General features: G+C 38.7%; 2 protein-coding genes across 8 annotated transcripts in view; both read left to right on the top strand.

Moving 5' to 3' along the window:
* The first annotated feature begins 80 nt into the window (after positions 1-80).
* Positions 81-9,574, top strand: stx2b (syntaxin 2b). Of its 7 annotated transcripts, none has more exons than XM_067520917.1 (13): positions 86-355; positions 506-574; positions 1,189-1,369; positions 1,463-1,537; positions 1,641-1,740; positions 2,778-2,852; positions 2,970-3,043; positions 3,245-3,353; positions 4,998-5,071; positions 5,288-5,425; positions 6,049-6,159; positions 7,063-7,176; positions 7,370-9,573. In XM_067520917.1, the coding sequence occupies exons 3-12, from the start codon at positions 1,337-1,339 to the stop codon at positions 7,144-7,146; spliced, it is 873 nt and encodes a 290-aa protein (XP_067377018.1). In that variant the 5' UTR covers positions 86-355; positions 506-574; positions 1,189-1,336; the 3' UTR covers positions 7,147-7,176; positions 7,370-9,573. The 7 variants fall into 7 exon arrangements, with proteins under 7 accessions (XP_067377020.1, XP_067377019.1, XP_067377018.1 ...); XM_067520914.1 differs by having other exon boundaries at positions 87-355; positions 7,336-9,573; XM_067520918.1 differs by lacking the exon at positions 7,063-7,176 and having other exon boundaries at positions 82-355; positions 7,336-9,574.
* Positions 9,575-14,464: 4,890 nt separating this feature from the next.
* The window catches only part of rimbp2b (RIMS binding protein 2b), a 73,060-nt gene continuing 68,256 nt past the window's right edge, over positions 14,465-19,268 (top strand). The window contains exon 1 of the mRNA XM_067521485.1: positions 14,465-14,549. The gene's annotated coding sequence lies outside the window, so the exon portion shown is untranslated. The remainder of the gene's footprint in view (positions 14,550-19,268) is intronic.

Here is a 19,268-nt window from a genome sequence, read left to right as displayed (position 1 = left end):
TTTTTGGACCTTCTGAGGAGGGGCGTTAAAGGTCTGCGTAAATGGCATTTTGTGCGTAATTGGAGATTTCGCAGAGAATGAATGAGATCAGGATCTGCCCCGTGCGAACCAAACGCTGTTTGGACAAAAGAATAACATGCATGTGGTCTTATGACTAGAATGGATGTTGGGTTAAATTAAAAGACAACACCCTGGACTCTCTGGGAAGATGGTAGGATTTCCAATGGTCTGCAGAAACAGCTGGACACGGTTTTTTCGACGGTCAGAAGCAGGAAAGGAAGTAGAAGAAGGAGAAGAAGAAGAAGAAGAAGAAGAAATAGAAGAGATTCATTAAAGATAATTTACTACATGTAAGGTAAGTATACATGTTTCCATACACACGGACCAACGTGGACCTATTAAGTACGTCTACGTAGAAATATAAAAACAAGGTAAATGTGGGTCACAGCTCGAGTTTTCATGAATTAACTTCTGTTCGTGAAATCGTTTTGGACGATGCCCACAGCTGGAGGAGTCATTCAGGGCGATACCTGCCCCGTCAGAGACTTCAAGAGCAACTTGAGTACATGTAAAGGTAAACAGCGCCACAGTGTGCAAATGGTGGGTCATTTATTCCATTTTACACCACATTTTATATTTTAATACATATTATATTTTATAATTTATTTCATGTTTATATTTTGATTTTTAAACTCTTCCTATGACGATGTGTGTTGTCTGTCAAAATTTAACCATCATCTGAGCCACAAAAGAATCTGCACTGTTTCATAGTAGTATTTATTGGTAAATTATGATTTTATTTTCTACCATCTACCTTCAATGTTACATTAACTTAGTTTGTTTACAATATTTGATCAAATTGAATTGAAAGTGGACTAGTTTCTCCCCGTGAGGCGGAGAGAGACAGACAGACACACACACACACACACACACACACACACACACACACACAGAGAGAGAGAGAGAGAGAGAGAGAGAGAGAGAGAGAGAGGTGGGGGAAAAGGCGTAACCTGGGAGAGAGGTAGTAGTGGATCTGTTACGCATCTGTGGTGTGAAATGTTCAGTGTATACTGGAAACTGTTGCTTAGACTTTTACCTCACGGTGTTTTTAATTTTTAGTCTCAGTTTTGATGTAATTAAAACTTTTATTTAGGACGAGCTCTCTCCTTATTTCTGTCGTCCCGATAGGACTGTTAATTCAGGCCTAGATGGCTTCGCAGCTCACCTCATCTTAATTTGACCATCTTGAGGTGACTTAATATTACTCTACACATGGAGATGATCCAGCGGGAGGTAAACTAAATTTATCTGCTAAGGAGACGAGGAGATCGGTGTGATGAGGGATCGACTTGCTGAATTGGCTGCTGCAGTAAGTGTCTTCTTTTTTCTTTTTTCGTTTTTGTTTTCCGTGGTTGGACATTGACAGGTAAAATATCATGGCTGCATAATTTCATCCGCACAGAGTAGGACACAAGCAGAGGAGGACGTTGCAGTCACGGTGGAAAGAGATGGATACATGGATAGCTTTTTTAGAAAGGTGGGTATCACTGTGACGTCCAGGATGTGCACTGGTTTTCATAATAGGATGATCCAAGTGAAGATACAGGTGGAGAGTTTTTTTTTTTTATTGGGTGATTTAGGTGGAAGAAGTCAGAGGACTCATCGATAAGATCTCCTTCCAAGTGGAAGAGGTGAGGAAGATGCACAGCATGATTCTGTCTGCACCTAACCCAGATGACAGTAAGTGTGTGTCTTTTTATTCAGTTAGCTTAGTTAGGCAAAGTTGAGTGTCAGTGTTGACGTGTCTTTTGTTTTTAGCTGGTGAATATGTGCATTCAGTCCTGATTAGAACTGCCTGGCTGGAGTTTGACTTTTGAGGCACAGAGACAACAGATGCCTCTTTTCCTTTGTTACATTTTCCTCCTTACTGTAGATGAATAGTAAGGGGCCTGGTGGCTCAGTGTTAGAGCATTCGGTTGGGATGCAGAAGGGTTCGAATCCCACCCCATCAGGTGTGGGCCCACCCAGGCGCCAAGGGCAACCTTGGTGCCTGTCCCGAGCCCGGACAATAAATGGGAGGGTTGCGGCAGGAAGGGCATCCGGCATAAAAACACATGACAAATCAACGTGCAGAATTTGTTCCGCTGTGGCGACCCCTGAAGGGACAAGACGAAAGCTTTGATCTTTGACTGTAGATGAATAGTGGCCTGGAAGGAAACCTGTGGAGGAAACAGCACTATTCTTTCTGTAATGCTCAGCAGACTTGTCCTGTTAGGGACATTTTAAAACTCAGAGATTTAAACATGCTGTCATCTTGTTTGTATGCACCATTAAGGAACATATTTACCGTATTTAGTCCAACAAAGTGCTTCAGATGATTTCAAATTATATAACAGGGATATAAAGCATCACAGTGTTTAAAGATCTGAGAATCAGTTTGTGGCCTTCTTTACAGTGTGACCTGATGATCTTGAAATTCAGTGACATCATCAGCAAATATGTTTATAGTTATATATGAAAGTGTTTTAAGAGCCACGATTTAGAGATGGTCATCAGGGGTGAAACAAAACATAGCAAAAAGCTCACCCTTAGGGCTGTTTGACCATATTGACACAGGGTTGTTGCCAAGTTACAAGATGAAATCACAGCAGATCCAATATTTACAGGAGGAAAGTCACAGTGATTAGTTGGAAACATTATTTATTCTTATTAACAAACCTGACCTTCCTGATTGTGTGTGTGTATGTGTGTGTGTGTGTGTGTGTGTGTGTGTAAAGGAACAAAGGATCAACTGGACTCCCTCATCAATGATATTAAAGGGAATGCCAATGTCGTGCGAGCAAAACTAAAATGTGAGTTGAACCACAACGAGATTTTTAGACTTATGTAAATATTTATTGACTACATTATCCAAAGCTGTTGCTGTCTGCTGTTGTGTAATGTTGTACCATAACTCCCTCAATGTGAAGCCATGGAGCAAAGTATGCCCAAAGATGACACAGCTAACAGACACTCTGTTGACTTCAGGATCCAAACAACACAGGTCAGGAATCAAATGTTGATTGGCATTGGATTTATTTTGTTTTCCGAGTAATTTCAACCTCACATTGAAATGTCCTGTCAAATTTATTGGCATATTATACATATTTGTTTAACAAAGCTGCTCTGTGAGGTATTAAGTCATGAAAGTCTGTACTGGGCCCAGATTCACATTATTTGTCCTTGTGTTTTCGCTTGTCTTCAGCACACAGTTCTGTCAAGGAAGTTTGTAGAGGCCATGACCCAGTACAATGAGACTCAAGTGTCCTTTCGGGAAAGAAGCAAAAAAAGGATCCAGAGACAGCTAGAGATAAGTAAGTGACAAATAATTGACCCTCGACTCTCATAAGGTCAGACATTCTAAACTGTATTTAGAACATCATCTTTTTCAAATGTAAATTGCCAATACAGACACAGTAGTGAGTTGAATTTGGTTGCACATTACTAGATTTGTGAGTGCTAAACTTGCACATGTAGGCATTAGGCATTGTTAGTACAGGGTCCAGGAAACAGCCCCCACTGGTTTCCTTTCTGCTTCTCTGACTGATAATAAACTGACACCAACAATAGGTCAATATTTTTACTTATTCCTCCAGATTACAGCGCTGTCTTTTTTTTTTAACATCCAGAAGCAATAGAATATACTGGTCACTTAAATTTCAGTCTTCTGTGAGTTTTGTTGGTAAATGACTAACAGTTGCAGTAGTAGCACAGATTTAGGATAGGGAATACAATTTGAGCCCTACGCAGTTTTATGAAGACACATGTATGCACTGTGTCACCGCAACCAGACAGCACATTTCCACCATTTCTACAGCACCAAACAAATGCACAAACAATGTACATCAGGTGCATTGTATTGCATGCATATGAGTATTAGAGAAAGACAGAAAATAGGACTGGATTCCAGAGTCCCTGCGGCCAGTATTAATGACAGCCTGGCTCTCCACTCTGCAGACAGAGGAGCCTGATACCAGAGATGCCTCACTGTGTTTGTGTTGCCTGGGAAACGTGCAGAGGGCTAAGGCGGCCTTGTGTAACAGTAGTTCACCTGTCTTTGACGGGGTCGCATAAATGGTGACTTGAGCTGTCGCTGGCTAGCACCATTTTATCTAGATTATTCCTACGTTTTTTTGCTTGATATCTATTGATGGCTTGTGATAGTGGCATGTTTTGCTCTGCTTAGTTCTGTCTCTCTGTGGAACAGCCAGTTGAAAAAAGGTGTGTGAGATACAGAAAGCACCTGCACTGAGATCTGTCTCTCCGGGGAGGATGCTGTACCACAGGAGGCATGGCTTCTGAAAAAGAACGCTTTCTGCTGATAGAGTTTAAGCAGTTGTTCCTCTACGTGGGGATATCCTTCGTTCCATAGGCACTCTGTGTTACTTGGAGATACACTCTTAATCCAATAATAAATCAGCACTACAGCAGGACCTGACTATGATTGCATATTACATTATTTTTAACATTTTCTACTTTTACCTTGAGGTTTGGAGTTTTCCCTCAGCACCTTTGTCAAAACACTGAGTCACTTGAGTGTTGAAAACAAAAGTCTTGCAGTAACTCCTAACTTCAGTAGGAGTAATTGATTTGGCCTTACTTTAATGCTGTCAAAAACAGGATCTTTTGTTTGACATTTGGAATAAATTCTTAAACTCTTATTATTAAACAAAACATCTCTTGCTACTTGGGAGAAAGTCAGCATTAGGTCTGTAGCAGTGTAGCAGTGAAAGATTATATTTTTGGCATCTTTAAACGCTACATATTTTACTGTGGGGTTGTTGGCAGTAAGTTTTGGCACTTTACTTATAATAAAATGGTGCAGGGTAAATAAAGATAACTGTATAGTGAAAAGGTCTTTTCTCAAAGGATATCGTGAGACAACACAGTAAAATTATAAATACTAATTATAAATAATAATGAGCGCTACCTTGTTCTTTATTGTGTTCTCATTTTAGCTGGAAGAGTAACCACCAGTGAAGAACTAGAGGATATGTTAGAGTGTGGAAATCCATCCATCTTCACATCAGATGTATGTTTTCACGTGTGTGTGTGTGTGTGTGTGTGTGTGTGTGTATACCTTTCCTCCAAAGTTATAAGTCTTTACTTCCATCTAGTGGTGCAGGAGGAGTAAATCATTTGCGGTGAAGTAGAGTTGCTAGGCTGTTTTTATGCACACATCTGTAGAAATACGTTTACTGTTTTTAGATGTATTATTTCACCTAGTATGTCCATCTTTCTCCCTCAGATAATTTCAGATTCCCAGATCACTCGTCAGGCTGTAAATGAAATAGAGTCACGACACCAGGACATCATGCGCCTAGAGTCAAGCATCAGAGAGCTTCATGCCATATTCATGGATATGGCAATGCTTGTAGAAACTCAGGTGACAGAAGAGTTTCATTAATGAAGCTACTCTTCATTAATTAGAAGCCTGTCAAATTTTTCATATTAGTTTATGTCTTATAGTGCCTGCTTACTAGTATGAAGCCACTAAGATAATTAAAGGACGCCTTCACTGATTTTGAATTTGCTTCTTTTGGTTCTAGTTTGGGTAGTACATGTAAATAAATGCTATTAAACTTACGTTTGAATTTCCCACATTAAAATATCTCTCTACTTCTAACAGAAAGATGCCTTCATATGACATCACTTGTAGGAACCTTCAGTTCAGATTATGTCCTCTTTTTTCTCACACTGTGGAGTTTGTAATCATGGTCAACCTGCTATTCCAGAGCTCCTCCAGACGACATCATCTGAACTCCTAATGATGAAAAACTTTTCTGGGTGATGTCATTTGAAGGAGCTTTTCAGCTAGAAGCAGAGAAATATTTTCATATAGCTAAGTCAGAGGGAAGTTTAAAAGCATTGATGTACACTTACACCCTAAATTAAAACAATAGAAAGCTAGTTGAAAATTGGTTAAGTTGCCCGTTAACACTACCAAAACGAAACCTAAATTGTTTGATACGCACAGTTATGCAAGCATGTTGATTCTCTAACTCACAGGGGGAAATGGTCAACAACATTGAAAAGAATGTCTCCAATGCAGTTGAATACATTTGTCGTGCAAAGGAAGAGACCAAAAAAGCAGTGAGATATCAGAAAAAATCCCGGAGGGTATGTGTTTTCTATCTGCCTATGTGTTGCTGAAATGCCACAAAGAAAAACATATGCAAAATGTCAGTTATACGAGAGCTAAAAGGTCATGTGACAAATTTCTGTTTTTCCAGCTGCTTTGAAGCTATTCATTCCCCTTTATATTTGCACATTTTACTGCAATGCAATTTATTTTGAAAAGGAGTAAAATTCTACAAAGAACCAAAGTCTACACAGAATAACCCCTAATACAGCACTATTAATGCTTACCCCAGTCTCAGGTTGCTTACATTCTGCAGTGCTACAAAGGCCTGTTTGGTGTGTTACTAAGATGGTCATCCTTTTACCAGGTACCCTCATATCTACCTACAAAATTCTTGTTCTCCTCCCTGACCAAGGTCCTCGTTGTCCTTTACTCAATTTGGCCAGACAGTGAAATCCTGGTGGTTTTAAATTTGCCTTGCTTCAAGTATTGTGCTCCTGAAGAGTTCAGTGCTTTGGAAATTATTTTATATCTGCTGTCTAATGCCGGCATTGTGATTTGTAGGACCTTAAATAAACAGGTATGTCCCTTTATAAACTGTCCAATCAAATTGAATGTCCTAGAGATGGACTCTACTCAGGTTGTGGGTACCTCTCATAAAAAAATTAAAGTAAACAAGATGCACGTGCACATATCTTGGAGTGCTGCAGCAGGGAATAACTTTGTAAATGAGGGACTTTGTTTTTAATCTCCTAATAAATGTTTCATTGACTGATTGGCAAAGTGACTTTTTTTCATTTTAAAATAAAATAACAATGCCGTAAAATGTGCAAAAAGTGAAGGGGTGTGAATACTTCCCGAAGAAAATGGATTTGTTTACAACCTTTTAATTGTACCTTATTTTACGATGAAATTCAAACAAACTCTTCTTCACTTGACAGAAATACATTATCGTTGCCTTTGCCCTTTTGAGCCTGCTTGCTGTCATTGCCCTAATTGTTGGTCTGTCTGTTGGACTAAGATAACCCCCTGCATGAGATCTAATTTGAATTGAGGTAACAACCCTTCCACATTCACAAGTTCCAGTCTTTTAACAAAACATACATTTATTTATCTATTTATCTATCCATCCATTAATTACTTTAACATTGAATACTTTCATTTGTAATGCAGGTTTTCACACGCAGTACTCTTTTTTCTTCCTATTTTAACAGAAATATCTCTGCTTTGCCATACATGGTGTTGCAGGCCTTTGAGTGATGGATGCCATTGTGCACAACCTCACAGCAGTCAGCTGCTCCTGTAGTGATGAACCTGGGAAAATCTTCACATAAGACTGACATTTACTATCCAACAACAACATTACAAAAATTATCACTTGACCACAGTGAACTAAATATAAAGTGTGTGATCCAATTTGTAGACCACATACACTTTTTTATGAATGATATACAGCCAGAATAATGCTTCTTATTGCTTATCCCTCGCCTTTAGTAGCAATATAATGAACACTGATAATGCATCAGCTGTATATTCTGGTCTGCAATGTTAGGCCTATTGCTGCCATTTTTTTAATGTTATGCATCAACTTCTGACATTTCTTGGTCAAATGACTCTTAATGAATATCTAACACTCAGGGGAATAAATGTATTGACCTTAATTAAATTCAGATGAGATGACACTGCTCGTGTCTTTATAGTAAATGCTAAACTACCATAGCTTCGCTGCGTGTTTTCCAGGCAAGCAGCAAACAATCTAGGTGATCCGTTACTTATCTACCTTTTTTTACCCCAAATAGTCAAACGAATAATAAAATCAGTTGGAGGAGGTAAAAGTCCATTCTTTGCAGGGTTAATCTACCTGGTTATAACCACTACAAATTTATTTATAATGTATGTAATGTACATATATAATGATGGTGATTTATTTCAGCTTAAGATTTGGTTGGACATCAGCTACCAAACACACAGTTACTGGCAGAGGGTGGGACCTGGGTGTGGCCATTCCCACCCCATACCACCCCTCTGGCTCCACCCTTCAGAAGAGGTGCTGGGGAAGTGATTTTGTTGCCTATAGATAAGATAATATAATCAATAGTCTGAAACCCACCTCTTGTCCCTTTGTCATTTACCATCTTTTTTAATACAAACTGTCATTGGGTCTATTGGTCCTTTTGTGCTTAAAATAATTTATTGCTCTTTGATGTCTGGTTGTGTGCACTACCCAGGCTTTCAAATTATGTTGTTTTGAAATGACAAAAAGGGTAAAACGTAGTTTTTCATTAACATAATATTAAATGCACAATGAGCTTCTACAAATGTGTCTTCATCAGAACAGAACACAGGCACATTTGCAGTAGCTTGTAAGTTTAGGGTAAACTTTTTATCCTCTGTCAGTGAACATGGTTTGAATATTAAAAATTTAAAATAGTCAAGAAATTAATAAAAAAATGAAAATGACATATTTGAAAAAGTTTGCATCCCCTATTAGAATCATTAAAAACAACTAAATAAATAAGGGAACATTGATCCTGATGTCTTTACACTGGGTCCCCATTCAATTTTTGATCCAATTAAAGATTCTTGGGATTGCTGTCAGAGTGCTACATGGTCAGCCACCTGAGTACTATAATCTATTGCTACCATAATTGTCTGTCATCGGAAGGTCTCTATAGGGCTTATTTGTAGTGCAGACTCAAAATAAAACTTTAAACGTTTGGTTCTTCTTGTCTACTGTTGGACATAAAATCTGTGGACAGCAGCTGAAGAATCATCAGTTTAGACTGACTGTGTCCTTATTCTATTGTTTTTATATCTAATATGTGTTTCAAAATTTAAACTTTTATTTTACATTTATTGTGAAGCACTTTGAGACACCTGATCTACAAAGGTGCTATATAAAGTTTACTTACTTACTTTCTTACTTACAAGTGAGCTTTTTCCTTTTAGTTTACAGTGTTTGTGTTAAGCTCATCTCAACAAAGCATAGGCTGGCTTCATATTTAACATGGTCACCTAAGAGTGGTTTCTTTTTATACAACTCTGAGAGAAAGTGAATACGTTTATTTCCCAAAGAGTTCAAAGATTGAGAGATTGACGTGTGACAATAATAAACTTTGCTTTAAAAATGTTAAATATTTTATGTATCTAAGCATTTCTATTTAATTGTATTTTCAGTTATTACATTCATCACTCAGTAACTTTTATACAGTAACCTCACTAAAGTGCCTTCTTGACATTTATAAAATATAATATAAACTATAAAACCTTATCTTTCTGAATTGTATTTATCATGATTGCTATATGTTTATCTGAAATATTAGTTGTGAAATGATGTAATTATGTTTTTATAAGGGCTAATCATTTAATTTTGATACGTTTGATTATTATTTTATTTGTAAGTCATGTTTTATTTCACATTGAAGCAGAATAACTAAATAATTTAAAATAAAGAGTGAATCATATTTGAAGAATGCTCCTTTTTATTTTTCTTTAACAGACATTTTAAATTGTCAACACGTCTGAATTTATCTTATGAAATTAAGCTCATTTTCACTGTACTTGTAACACTCCAAACATTTTAGGGTTTAGTTATTTTAGAGGAAAACAAACAAAATCGGAGGCTGTTGTTTACTTCAGGACTAATGAGCACTTTGTACAAAGCGCTTGACTTCCATGTAATCAACCAAACAAGATTAGTGAGGAAAGCAGAAGTAGGCTCCCGGAGGGCACGTTTTTTTTCCCTTTTTGAAATACATCAAAGGAAACTTTAGAGGTAGACTTTGAGTGAAATGCCAGTGAAGGTCCTTAAATGTGTGCATGAGAGTCTTTCAGGTCACTGAACAAGACATCCTGGATGTCAAGTCAAGTGATATGAATTGTGATTCAACTTGGACACAGCAGTTTATTTGGATGAGTAATATCCAGAGGTAGTAGGAGGACACAAACTCAGACAAGGAACAGTGCCTAAAAAGTGGAGGAACCACTTCATATTCCATTAGAAATACTATGTAGACCTGAATAATCTCAATTTTGTTCAAAATACCAAGGTGCAAGTATGCCACTAAATGATGTTGTTGATAACATTGTTCCAGATTTGTATGGAAAACTTTTAAAGGTGAAAATTATGGTGCAGACACATTTTTAGCAATGAAAGAAAGATTTGGATGAATAAGTGTTGCTATGGGCTGGAGTGAAATGAAACAACAGCTGCTAAAAGTGCAGTTAGATTTTACCACTTTATGTGCTGACAACATTTATTAGTTGGATATATTTTTTATTAGGACTCTTCCTCTGTGAAAAAAGATTTCAATCTGAACTGTATTGGAAGAAGTAACATAAAGTGGAAATAGTCCCAAGTACAAGTTTGGCCTACTTTATAACTGTAGGCTGAGTAAATGCAGGCTACCTGCTCTACCATAATGCCAAATGTTTTTGTACATGATATTAAATATGTGAAAGTCATATTTAATACAGTAATATAATAAGTAATATAATACAGAAACATGGGGGGTTGTTAAGGTTTGTAAATAACATTTTGATAACATGAATAATGCAATATATTATACAGTCACACTCACGCCTCTGCAAAACTGGGCATTAACGTTACGCATTTCTATCCAAAATATTTCTCTGTCATAGCGCTAGCAGAAGTTGAAAAGTCCACTTCTTTCTTACTTCTTGTGTTTACTTTGTGCTATTTGGTGCTGTCATTTCTCTCCACCAACAATGAGTAGTCAGTCCTCTGCCCTGCCATGGTCAATCTAAGACCCAGCACACACTTTTGCCAGGTTTGCAGTGTAATTACAATGTATCTTAGTAAAATCCATTATATTTTCTACTTACACTCAATATTAACGTCCTAGTGCGTTAGATGAGGTGGGCAGTTATGAATAAGCTGGTTACTCTGTTACATGTACTACACAGAAGTAGCTTTATAAGCAGCCCAAATTGTTTTTGCTGCGGTTTGAGTAAGAACGTGAAGTTGGGAGAAAAAAATCATTCGTACACAAAAGCTAAAGAGGATGGTGGTCAACTTATCCCAGGTCAGGTCTTTGATACTGCATTCATCAGTCTGATGAGATAACAGACGTGTTTAATTTGATTAACCTAGACATGATTGATGCAACCTAAAACTGAGGAAAACAAACAAACCAAAAAAAAGGGAGTACACCTGCCATCAGTAGACATGACTATGAAATCCAGATCATTGTGTAATTAGCATAATTAGAGACTGTAGTCATTGAATAAAAGCCTCCTATTTAAAATCACAATTTTAAAACAATGAGTTCAGCTCAAGTTTTTTTTAAGGTTTAAATGATTTCTTACCTGTAAACACCATGTTTATCACTATCCCTGCATTTGAAAAAATTAACAGCAAAATAAACCTATTTAGTCATCCACATCCTTTAAACACAGAATTTTGTATTTTTATTTTAAACCAACATGTAATTTTAGATGGCTTTATAGTTTTGTGTATTTACTGTGGCAACTGTGACATCTCTACTGTGTATGTGTACTGAAAATAATCCAACATTCATTATTATGTAACTGCTGAATACAGATATTTATAATCTGAACATGCTGGAGTTATGACATCATTTGGCATTGCCGACCATGACAAGCATTTGGGGAAGCATGCAAATCATACTGTCATGGTAAGTTATTTCTCATAGCAAACAGATAATGTTTCATTGAGATGTATAAGGGCTGATGCATGGTTGGAGTTGATGAGTTGGTGTTTTTATGTGCCAGGGGACAATGGGTTGTCAGAAGACTTGTAAGGTGGGGAAACTCCTGAAACAGTCTCAGAGGGAAGCAGCGTGGAGCCAGAAGCAAAGGTTGGTCACAGTAAAGAACAGCTGGACGAGAGGTACACATAAGGTGAGCTCAGTGTTTTGGTTGTGAAGCTTTAAATGAATAAGCTTTGGTCATTTAGTCAATAAAAGTACTAAAGTATTCATATACTGTATTTTTATCTGTGGAATATTTATTTTGTAACATTTTTAGTGTTGAGTAATTTATAAGCAAATTTATCTTGGTTTGTCAAAAAGCATATAGGAGACCCTTAGGTCAATTTAAAGTAAGATTTATGATCTGTTGAGACTAAAATAAAGCTTTTTGAGGATTAGACTAGAAGCCCTGAGTGGTGAAAAACCAGGGCAACAGTTGTTGTATTGTATGTACAGTCTCTTCCATCTCAGCAACAGACCCTTTTAAATTCTCCAGAGGAGTCAGTTGTCTTGGAGTCCTCCCTCACTAGTCTCCTTGTAGTCATTCGGGTTTTGATGACAGCGTGCTCTAAGCAGATTCATACCTGTAACATGTTCCGTGTGTGTGTGTGAAGCGGTTTGGATAAAAGTTCTATATAAGCCGACAATTGAACATACACCCAGAATATTTATACCTGAAGTTCACATTCAAAGAGTGTCTTTTGTAAACCCTACATATTTTATTTTGTCATAGTGTCTTGTCAGAATTTTCCTCTATGAATCTGGTCAAGCTTGTTTCTAGAAAGTTGGTGAGCCTAAAAAGTTTGAATTAATGATGGTGTAACAGGCCGAGCAGCTAAATGAACTTGTAAATCAGTTAAATTAGTTAAATTAGTCCCCCACCTGACTGATCATCACAAATGAAGTTTTATTTTTTTAGATAAAATAGTGTTGCTGTTTGTTTGTTTAATTTGCTGCCTTTCGACATATAAGCTGTTGTAGCTCTTTGTGGTGTTGCTGTACTGCACAGTCCTTTGTTAATCTGCAGAACCCTTCACAAAAGGGAATGTCAAAACAGTTGTTCACACCTCCAAACATGTCTCACTCAGCTGAGTTAAGGCAGGCCTGGAGCTCTGTTCTGCCTTCTGACATCTGTTGACAGCTGTCTGAACAGGTTTGCATCCTTTTAACATTCTAAGGTAGGCACGTGTGCTCTGAATCATTATTTGAAAAATAAAATAAAACCAACACCAAGACCAGCAGCACCAGCTAGTTGATGTAGTCGATGTTACATCGCTTATTGTATGGAGACACATTAGATCTGACATTTGCAATGTAATTCCATTAGATAGATTACATTACATTTTCAGATTACCAATTTACAAACACTGCTTTGTGCGATGCGAGTGCGAGTTCTACTTTTAATCCTGCTGTATTAGGATTTTAAATCATTTACAAATGGACCTGGAGTTCTAATACAGTAGTTGACACCAGTAGCTGATGCTATACATCAGGTGTACTTCCAGTCCCTTGCAGAGCTCAGCACCTCGCCCTGTAATGGTTACACTGCAGGTAGAGGACATTGGCGAGAAAGTTTGGCTTCAACTGTTTGTGATGTTGTGGTGTCTTGAGTGTTAAACAGCCTCTGTGCAATATAAGCTCTCAATTGGGATTACAGAGATGGTCCCACTGGAAAGCTTGAAAATGAGGTAAGGAGCTGCTGTGGTTGCTAGGCATCCACACTGGAGAAAGCATATCTGTATTGGGCCCTGCTCTTCCTCTCTCCCTTTTCCCATAACAGAGTGCAGCAGCATTGTCAGCCACAGAGGGCAGTCATACTGCACATGCTGCGCTCCTCTCAGCCATATCTCCCAGCAGGGTAAAAAAACCCAGGATGGCCCAAATAATCCCCTTTAATACCCTTCTGCACTTGATTCCGTGATCTGTGATTGGATGGTAATGTTGTTGCTGCTGTTTGTGATTGCTGATTGGTCTGGCCCACCATACAGTAAATGAGGGTTTGTCAAGCTTGAGCCTCTGGGGAGCCTCTCTGGTATAATGACCCAGGCAAGGCAGAGTCTCCGTATCAGCTTAAAAAAATAGTTGAGAAGCACTGCAACAAAACTAGAAGCAAAGACGAAGGGGTGTGCTGGAGAACCTCACCTGACCTTGCCAGCTTCAATCATGGCTGCTTCTCAGTGGTGGTTAGGTGGGCAGGCGGGACAATGGAGCATGTTGCCAGAAGGATTTATTGACAGGATTGTGTGTGACTGCTGACAATAAGAGAATGACCAATTCTGATTAAGGAATAGGAAAGACATCCTGGAGACGGAACGCTGCTTTGTGCTACTGCGCACTGCACTGCCTCTGCACCCCTGCGTGCCTGTGTCTGTGTGACTAAACGTGTGCGTGTGTGTGTGTCAGTGAGAGAGAAAGTGGGAGCAAGAGAGAGAGAGAGCAAGAAAGGGGGCGTGTTGATGTGTGTGCTCTGCTGCACAGCCACGGTAGTGTGAGCTGAACGATGCTTGCTGGCTCTCTCTCTCTCTCCTTGCGTTGCCTGGCTGTGCCTCTTTCTGTCGAACATAGATAAACCATTTTATTCTACAGAGCTGCCATAGTCATCGTCTTGGCCCGGCTGCTGGCTGCTTTTTTTTTGTCCTTCCAACACAGTAGGAAACACCTGCCACCACATCTGTCCTTTAACCGTTACTGCTAAGGTACTGTACCATCTACTGTGTGCTGTCAAGCTGTGTGTGTTTTTCTGAGTCAGGGATTGTTGCACTGGCTCTGCTGCAGGATCCCTGTGCTGCTGTTTATGAAGGGATGAGGATGATTATAACATGTATGAGCAGCTAAGATAATAAATGTACACTCTCAGCCCCTTCTGTGAATTTTGCGAGATGGATGAGCCTATTTTGAGCTGTTGTGCACAGAGGTGCAGGTTTAACAACATTGAGATGAGCCAGAGGACATTGCACATCATTTGCATGCAGTCACATTATTTGTATTTCCTGACCTATCTTAAAGCAAGCTGCATGATGTTAAAAGAATACTTTAGTCAGCATAGCAGGAGCAGTGTGTATTGTTTGATTTTTATGGCTGTCGGCTATGGTTGACGCTGCCATGCCTCTCCGAAGGCACTTTCTGTGGAGTCTTCATGCAAAGGAGATGTGTTAGTTTAAGAAAAGCATTAGTGTTTATAAAGTTATGGTAATTATGGTAGTGAAAAGACATAATTGCCAACTGGAAAAGACTAGTAATGTAAAGACCATCTATTCGCTTGATAGACATTTGTGGCTATAATCCCTCAGTCCTTGTTGTATACCAGTAGTATCAGTCATATCACGGTATCGGCTGCTGTTTTTACCAAAAGCCAGAAAGGTGACCTTGAATGTGTGTGTATACATTGTGAACAGATTGACTGTATGTTGAATGTGTTATTGGGGCAATTAATATGTATGTAAAGGAAACGTGTTTCTATTTTAGAGCTCAATTTGTCAAGATCCTGTAGGTGGCAGTAATGAGAGGAGAGGACAGCCGTAGGAATAAACACTCAATTGGGATTTTTACTGTGAGAAAACATGTTCCCTGGTGTGTACAGTATTGCATATGTGTGCACAGGTTTTTATGTTTCCGCTGTCCTCCAAGGTCACTTATTCGAAGGGCTTCCCTAATTAGAGATGTCAGTCTTGACCCAAAGCTTGAAAATGAGAGTACTCTGACAACAAACTCCCATTCATACTGTAGCACCTCCTGCCCACCTTGACGAGCAGGCATGGCCATTCATCATTTCGCTGGTTATCCCTGAGCTGCCAGCGTGTGACTTTTATCTTCACTATGCACAGGAGACGGGTATTCATATTTCTAAACCAAAATTGTCTGGTCTGCAATAATTTGATTGCAAGAGGAAGAGGTGGGAGGATGGTGTTGGTGGTGAAGGCAGACAGGGAGTTCTTAAACAGAGGGAGAGGACTGTTGAGTATTTCTAACACCAGCTGTAGGTCAAATAATATTTGCATAAAATTCTGATGTTTATTTCCACCTTCTGGTAGCAGCAAAGGGGTGTGGTGCACTGCATTAGGAGTTCAGACATTTTGTTTTCAATTGCAAAAAACTATGCTGATATTACATTTAAAAGCATCTTGTCACTGTTTTTGTACCATATTGAAGTGTTTGGCCATTTCCTATAAATCCAGTATTTATACCATCTATCCTTTGTGTGTGTGTGTGTGTGTGCGTGTGTAGGGGGGCTGGGCTGGATCTCGACTGTCATTAGGTGAGAGGCCGGCTACACACTGGACAGGTCAACAGTCTATCAGAGGGCTGACACAGATCTGACTCTGACAGCCATTCACACTCACATTCACACCTACAAGCAATTTGGAGTGAACTGGAGGAAACCGGTGTACCCAAAGGGAACAAGCACTAGGAAATCATGCAGACTCCACACAGAAAAGCCACAACCAGCCGGTTTGTGACTTAACTGCTGTACCTACTGTACCAGCTTATCGACAATGTACATGTAAATAGCTAAGTTATGGCAGTAAAGAGAAATTACGGATTTGGTCTTGTTTACATTAATACATCCCTTCAGTACTGCAGCTGTTGTGCACAGAAGTGCAGGTTTAACAACGTTGAGATGAGCCAGAGGACTTTGCACATTATTTCCATGTAGTCAGGTCATATTTTGTGTATTTGTATTGATATCCCAAATAAGTCTCTGTTTCTTGTGTGTGTAATGTGTTTGTTGCTTGGTCAATCAGCTGAATAGTATTGGGACAAAAAGTTGGGAAATTGTGAAAACTGTAAATAAAAAGACAATGCAAAAGGATTTGCAATGACATGCAAATCCTTGGAAATATGTTTTGATTATTAATAGTACAAAGATAACATAATTAAATTGAGAAATTTGATTGTTTTATGAAAAATATTTTCGTATTTTGATTTTGATGCAACACATTTAAAAAACGTAAGGACGAGGGACAAGGGAATGTTTCCACTGAGTTGCAAAGGAGTAGCAATTTTTTTCTCATTTTAGCTGAATATAGATTTCCGCTGCTCCTTTTTTGTATGTTTTGCCTCACAAAGCACCAAAGGTTTTTAATGGTGGACCAGTTTAGACTGTTGCTAGGCCAGTTTAGCACCCACACTCATTTAGTATGGAGCCATGCTGTTGCTATATGCTTTGGCATTGCCTTGGTTAAATGTGCAAGTTACTTCTGCCAAGTGCTGCACTGAACCCCACAGCATCCCAGATGCTCACTTTTGATGGTCCCTCTCCTTTTTAGCATTCAGCATCCATTAGTCCAAAAAAAGAATTTCACATTAGACGCAGGACGGTTCCACTGAGCTTGTGGCATTTTTGGATCATGGTTAGATATGGTTATTTCTTTGTATGGTAGAGATTTAACTTCCATTTTTCAATGCCTTGATGCTATTGTCAAGGTATTGAACATGCTTGCCCCATCATTACTTCTATAAAAATACTTTTTTGAGATCTGTTGCTTGCATCAACATCAAAATGATCAAATAAAAACAACCACATTTTCCCTTTGCAGCATTTGATATGCTGTCTTTGCATCATTTGCAATCAAAAGTGAGTTTCGAATGATTGGCAAATATTTACATTGTCTTTTAATTATACATTTTCCAGACTTTTAGGGAATTCAAGTTTGTATGAAACATTGACTGCCCTGCTGGTGTTAGGGGAAGAAGGAGTGCTGAGCTACTGAACGTGGTTGCTCAGTGGAGGATGTAGCAGCGTGAGTGGAGCATGGCTCAGCATGTTCCTGAGTGACTAAAGCTAGTCTGTAGTAACAGCTGGAACACTGCTGCCTCCTGGATGTGGCCTGAATAAGCACGTGACCCCACCACAGTGTGAGGCATTAGTGGTATGAACAGCAGGGTCCAAAGTCGCTGTTACATAACACCCTCTTCACTAGGAGATCTCTGCAAATATGGCTCCAGGAGAATCAGTGACAGCATAGTAAAAGTGCATCATCATTTTTAGCAACCACATCACTTGCTGTGATTGTCTGACTGCTGCATGCATGACAAAGCAAGCATATGTTTCGTGTGTGTCCTGCGGGTATTTTCATGCTAGGGCAGATTTATTGAGCTATTGTTGTTAGATAAGCCTTCAGACTCGATCTGCTATACACACATACACCGATAAGTGCAATTTAATGCAATCCAGTACAATGGCTCTGCCATGAATTTTACCTTTACAAGGTTATCATTTCTCAGTTTTTACGTTGAAACTGTCAGAAAGATTATTATTCTATGTGTTTATTATTGAGGTCAAAGTGGATAGTGGCGTCATCCTGTGTATTATAAGAAGTGGTGGTTCTAATGTTTTGGCCGCCCTATTTAAAATAAATGAGGTGTTTTAAAGCATATTACCTCATCAGTGAAACATGTGGAGGTAGTAGACTTTTGACAGAGACAGTAAAATGAGGTAAAACACTTAAAAATTAACAGGAAGTGAAGAAGGTTTTAGTTTAGACCTGTCAAACGCATCACCAGGATAGACAGCCAACATGTCGTGATATCTGTCCATTCAAATTTAAAGCTGACATATTGTACTTTGACATTAATAAGTTTTGTTTTATTTCAAATCCACTGGGATGGACAACACTGATCTGGTGATCTTAGATAAAGTTAGTTGTAGGAGTCAATTGTTAGATTGATGTTTTTTTACTTCAGTTTTAGAGATATCACTTTCTTTTTTGTTGCTGTAACATTTCACATCGTATGCTAATCCTGTGACTTCATCAGTGTTACTTTGTTAAAGAAAGAGCCCTAGAGAAGGATGCCAAGGCAAAGTATCTTTCTTACATGCCAACAGGATTTAGGTTAGCACTAACCAAGCTTGACAAACAAAACCTTTAGACATTTTTGTGGCTTTACCTGTGCATTTACACATCGGTGTTTGTGGTCACCATTTTAAGGTGACGGCTGTGTGTATCTGGGGGTGTTCCTGGGGGTGGGGGTTGAAGATGATTATGTGGATCTTGTCAAAGGCAGTGATGAATAATTTTAAGGATTTGCTTTGTAATAAAAAAGCTTATCTTCACAGGTTCAATGTCAGTCTCCAGCTCTTGTTTTGCTTATTTCGATCATGTGCTTTGTCCACACTCTAGTCATTTTTTCGTTCACAGTCTAAATCGTGTTCAGTATCATGTTATAAAAGCTGACAATTATGCAGTATTTTTCCAAAAAGTTAGAGCAGACTGATGGAAACTCTCATGATTTATTCAGCTTACATCTGGCAACAGTTGGCATTAAGTAAGGACAAACTCTCCTCTGTATATTGTCTGCCATGTTGGAGGTTATGTGCACACTGTTAACATATTATTGGCAGTGCTAGAGTAACACTGTGGCAGTCGGATCAAGGTTTACTTGCTGTTTCTACACCATGTTTAATGTTGAGGATG

This window comes from Channa argus, chromosome 11 (assembly GCF_033026475.1).
Source record: "Channa argus isolate prfri chromosome 11, Channa argus male v1.0, whole genome shotgun sequence".
Taxonomy (NCBI): domain Eukaryota; kingdom Metazoa; phylum Chordata; class Actinopteri; order Anabantiformes; family Channidae; genus Channa; species Channa argus.
This window is presented reverse-complemented; position numbering and strand designations above follow the sequence as displayed.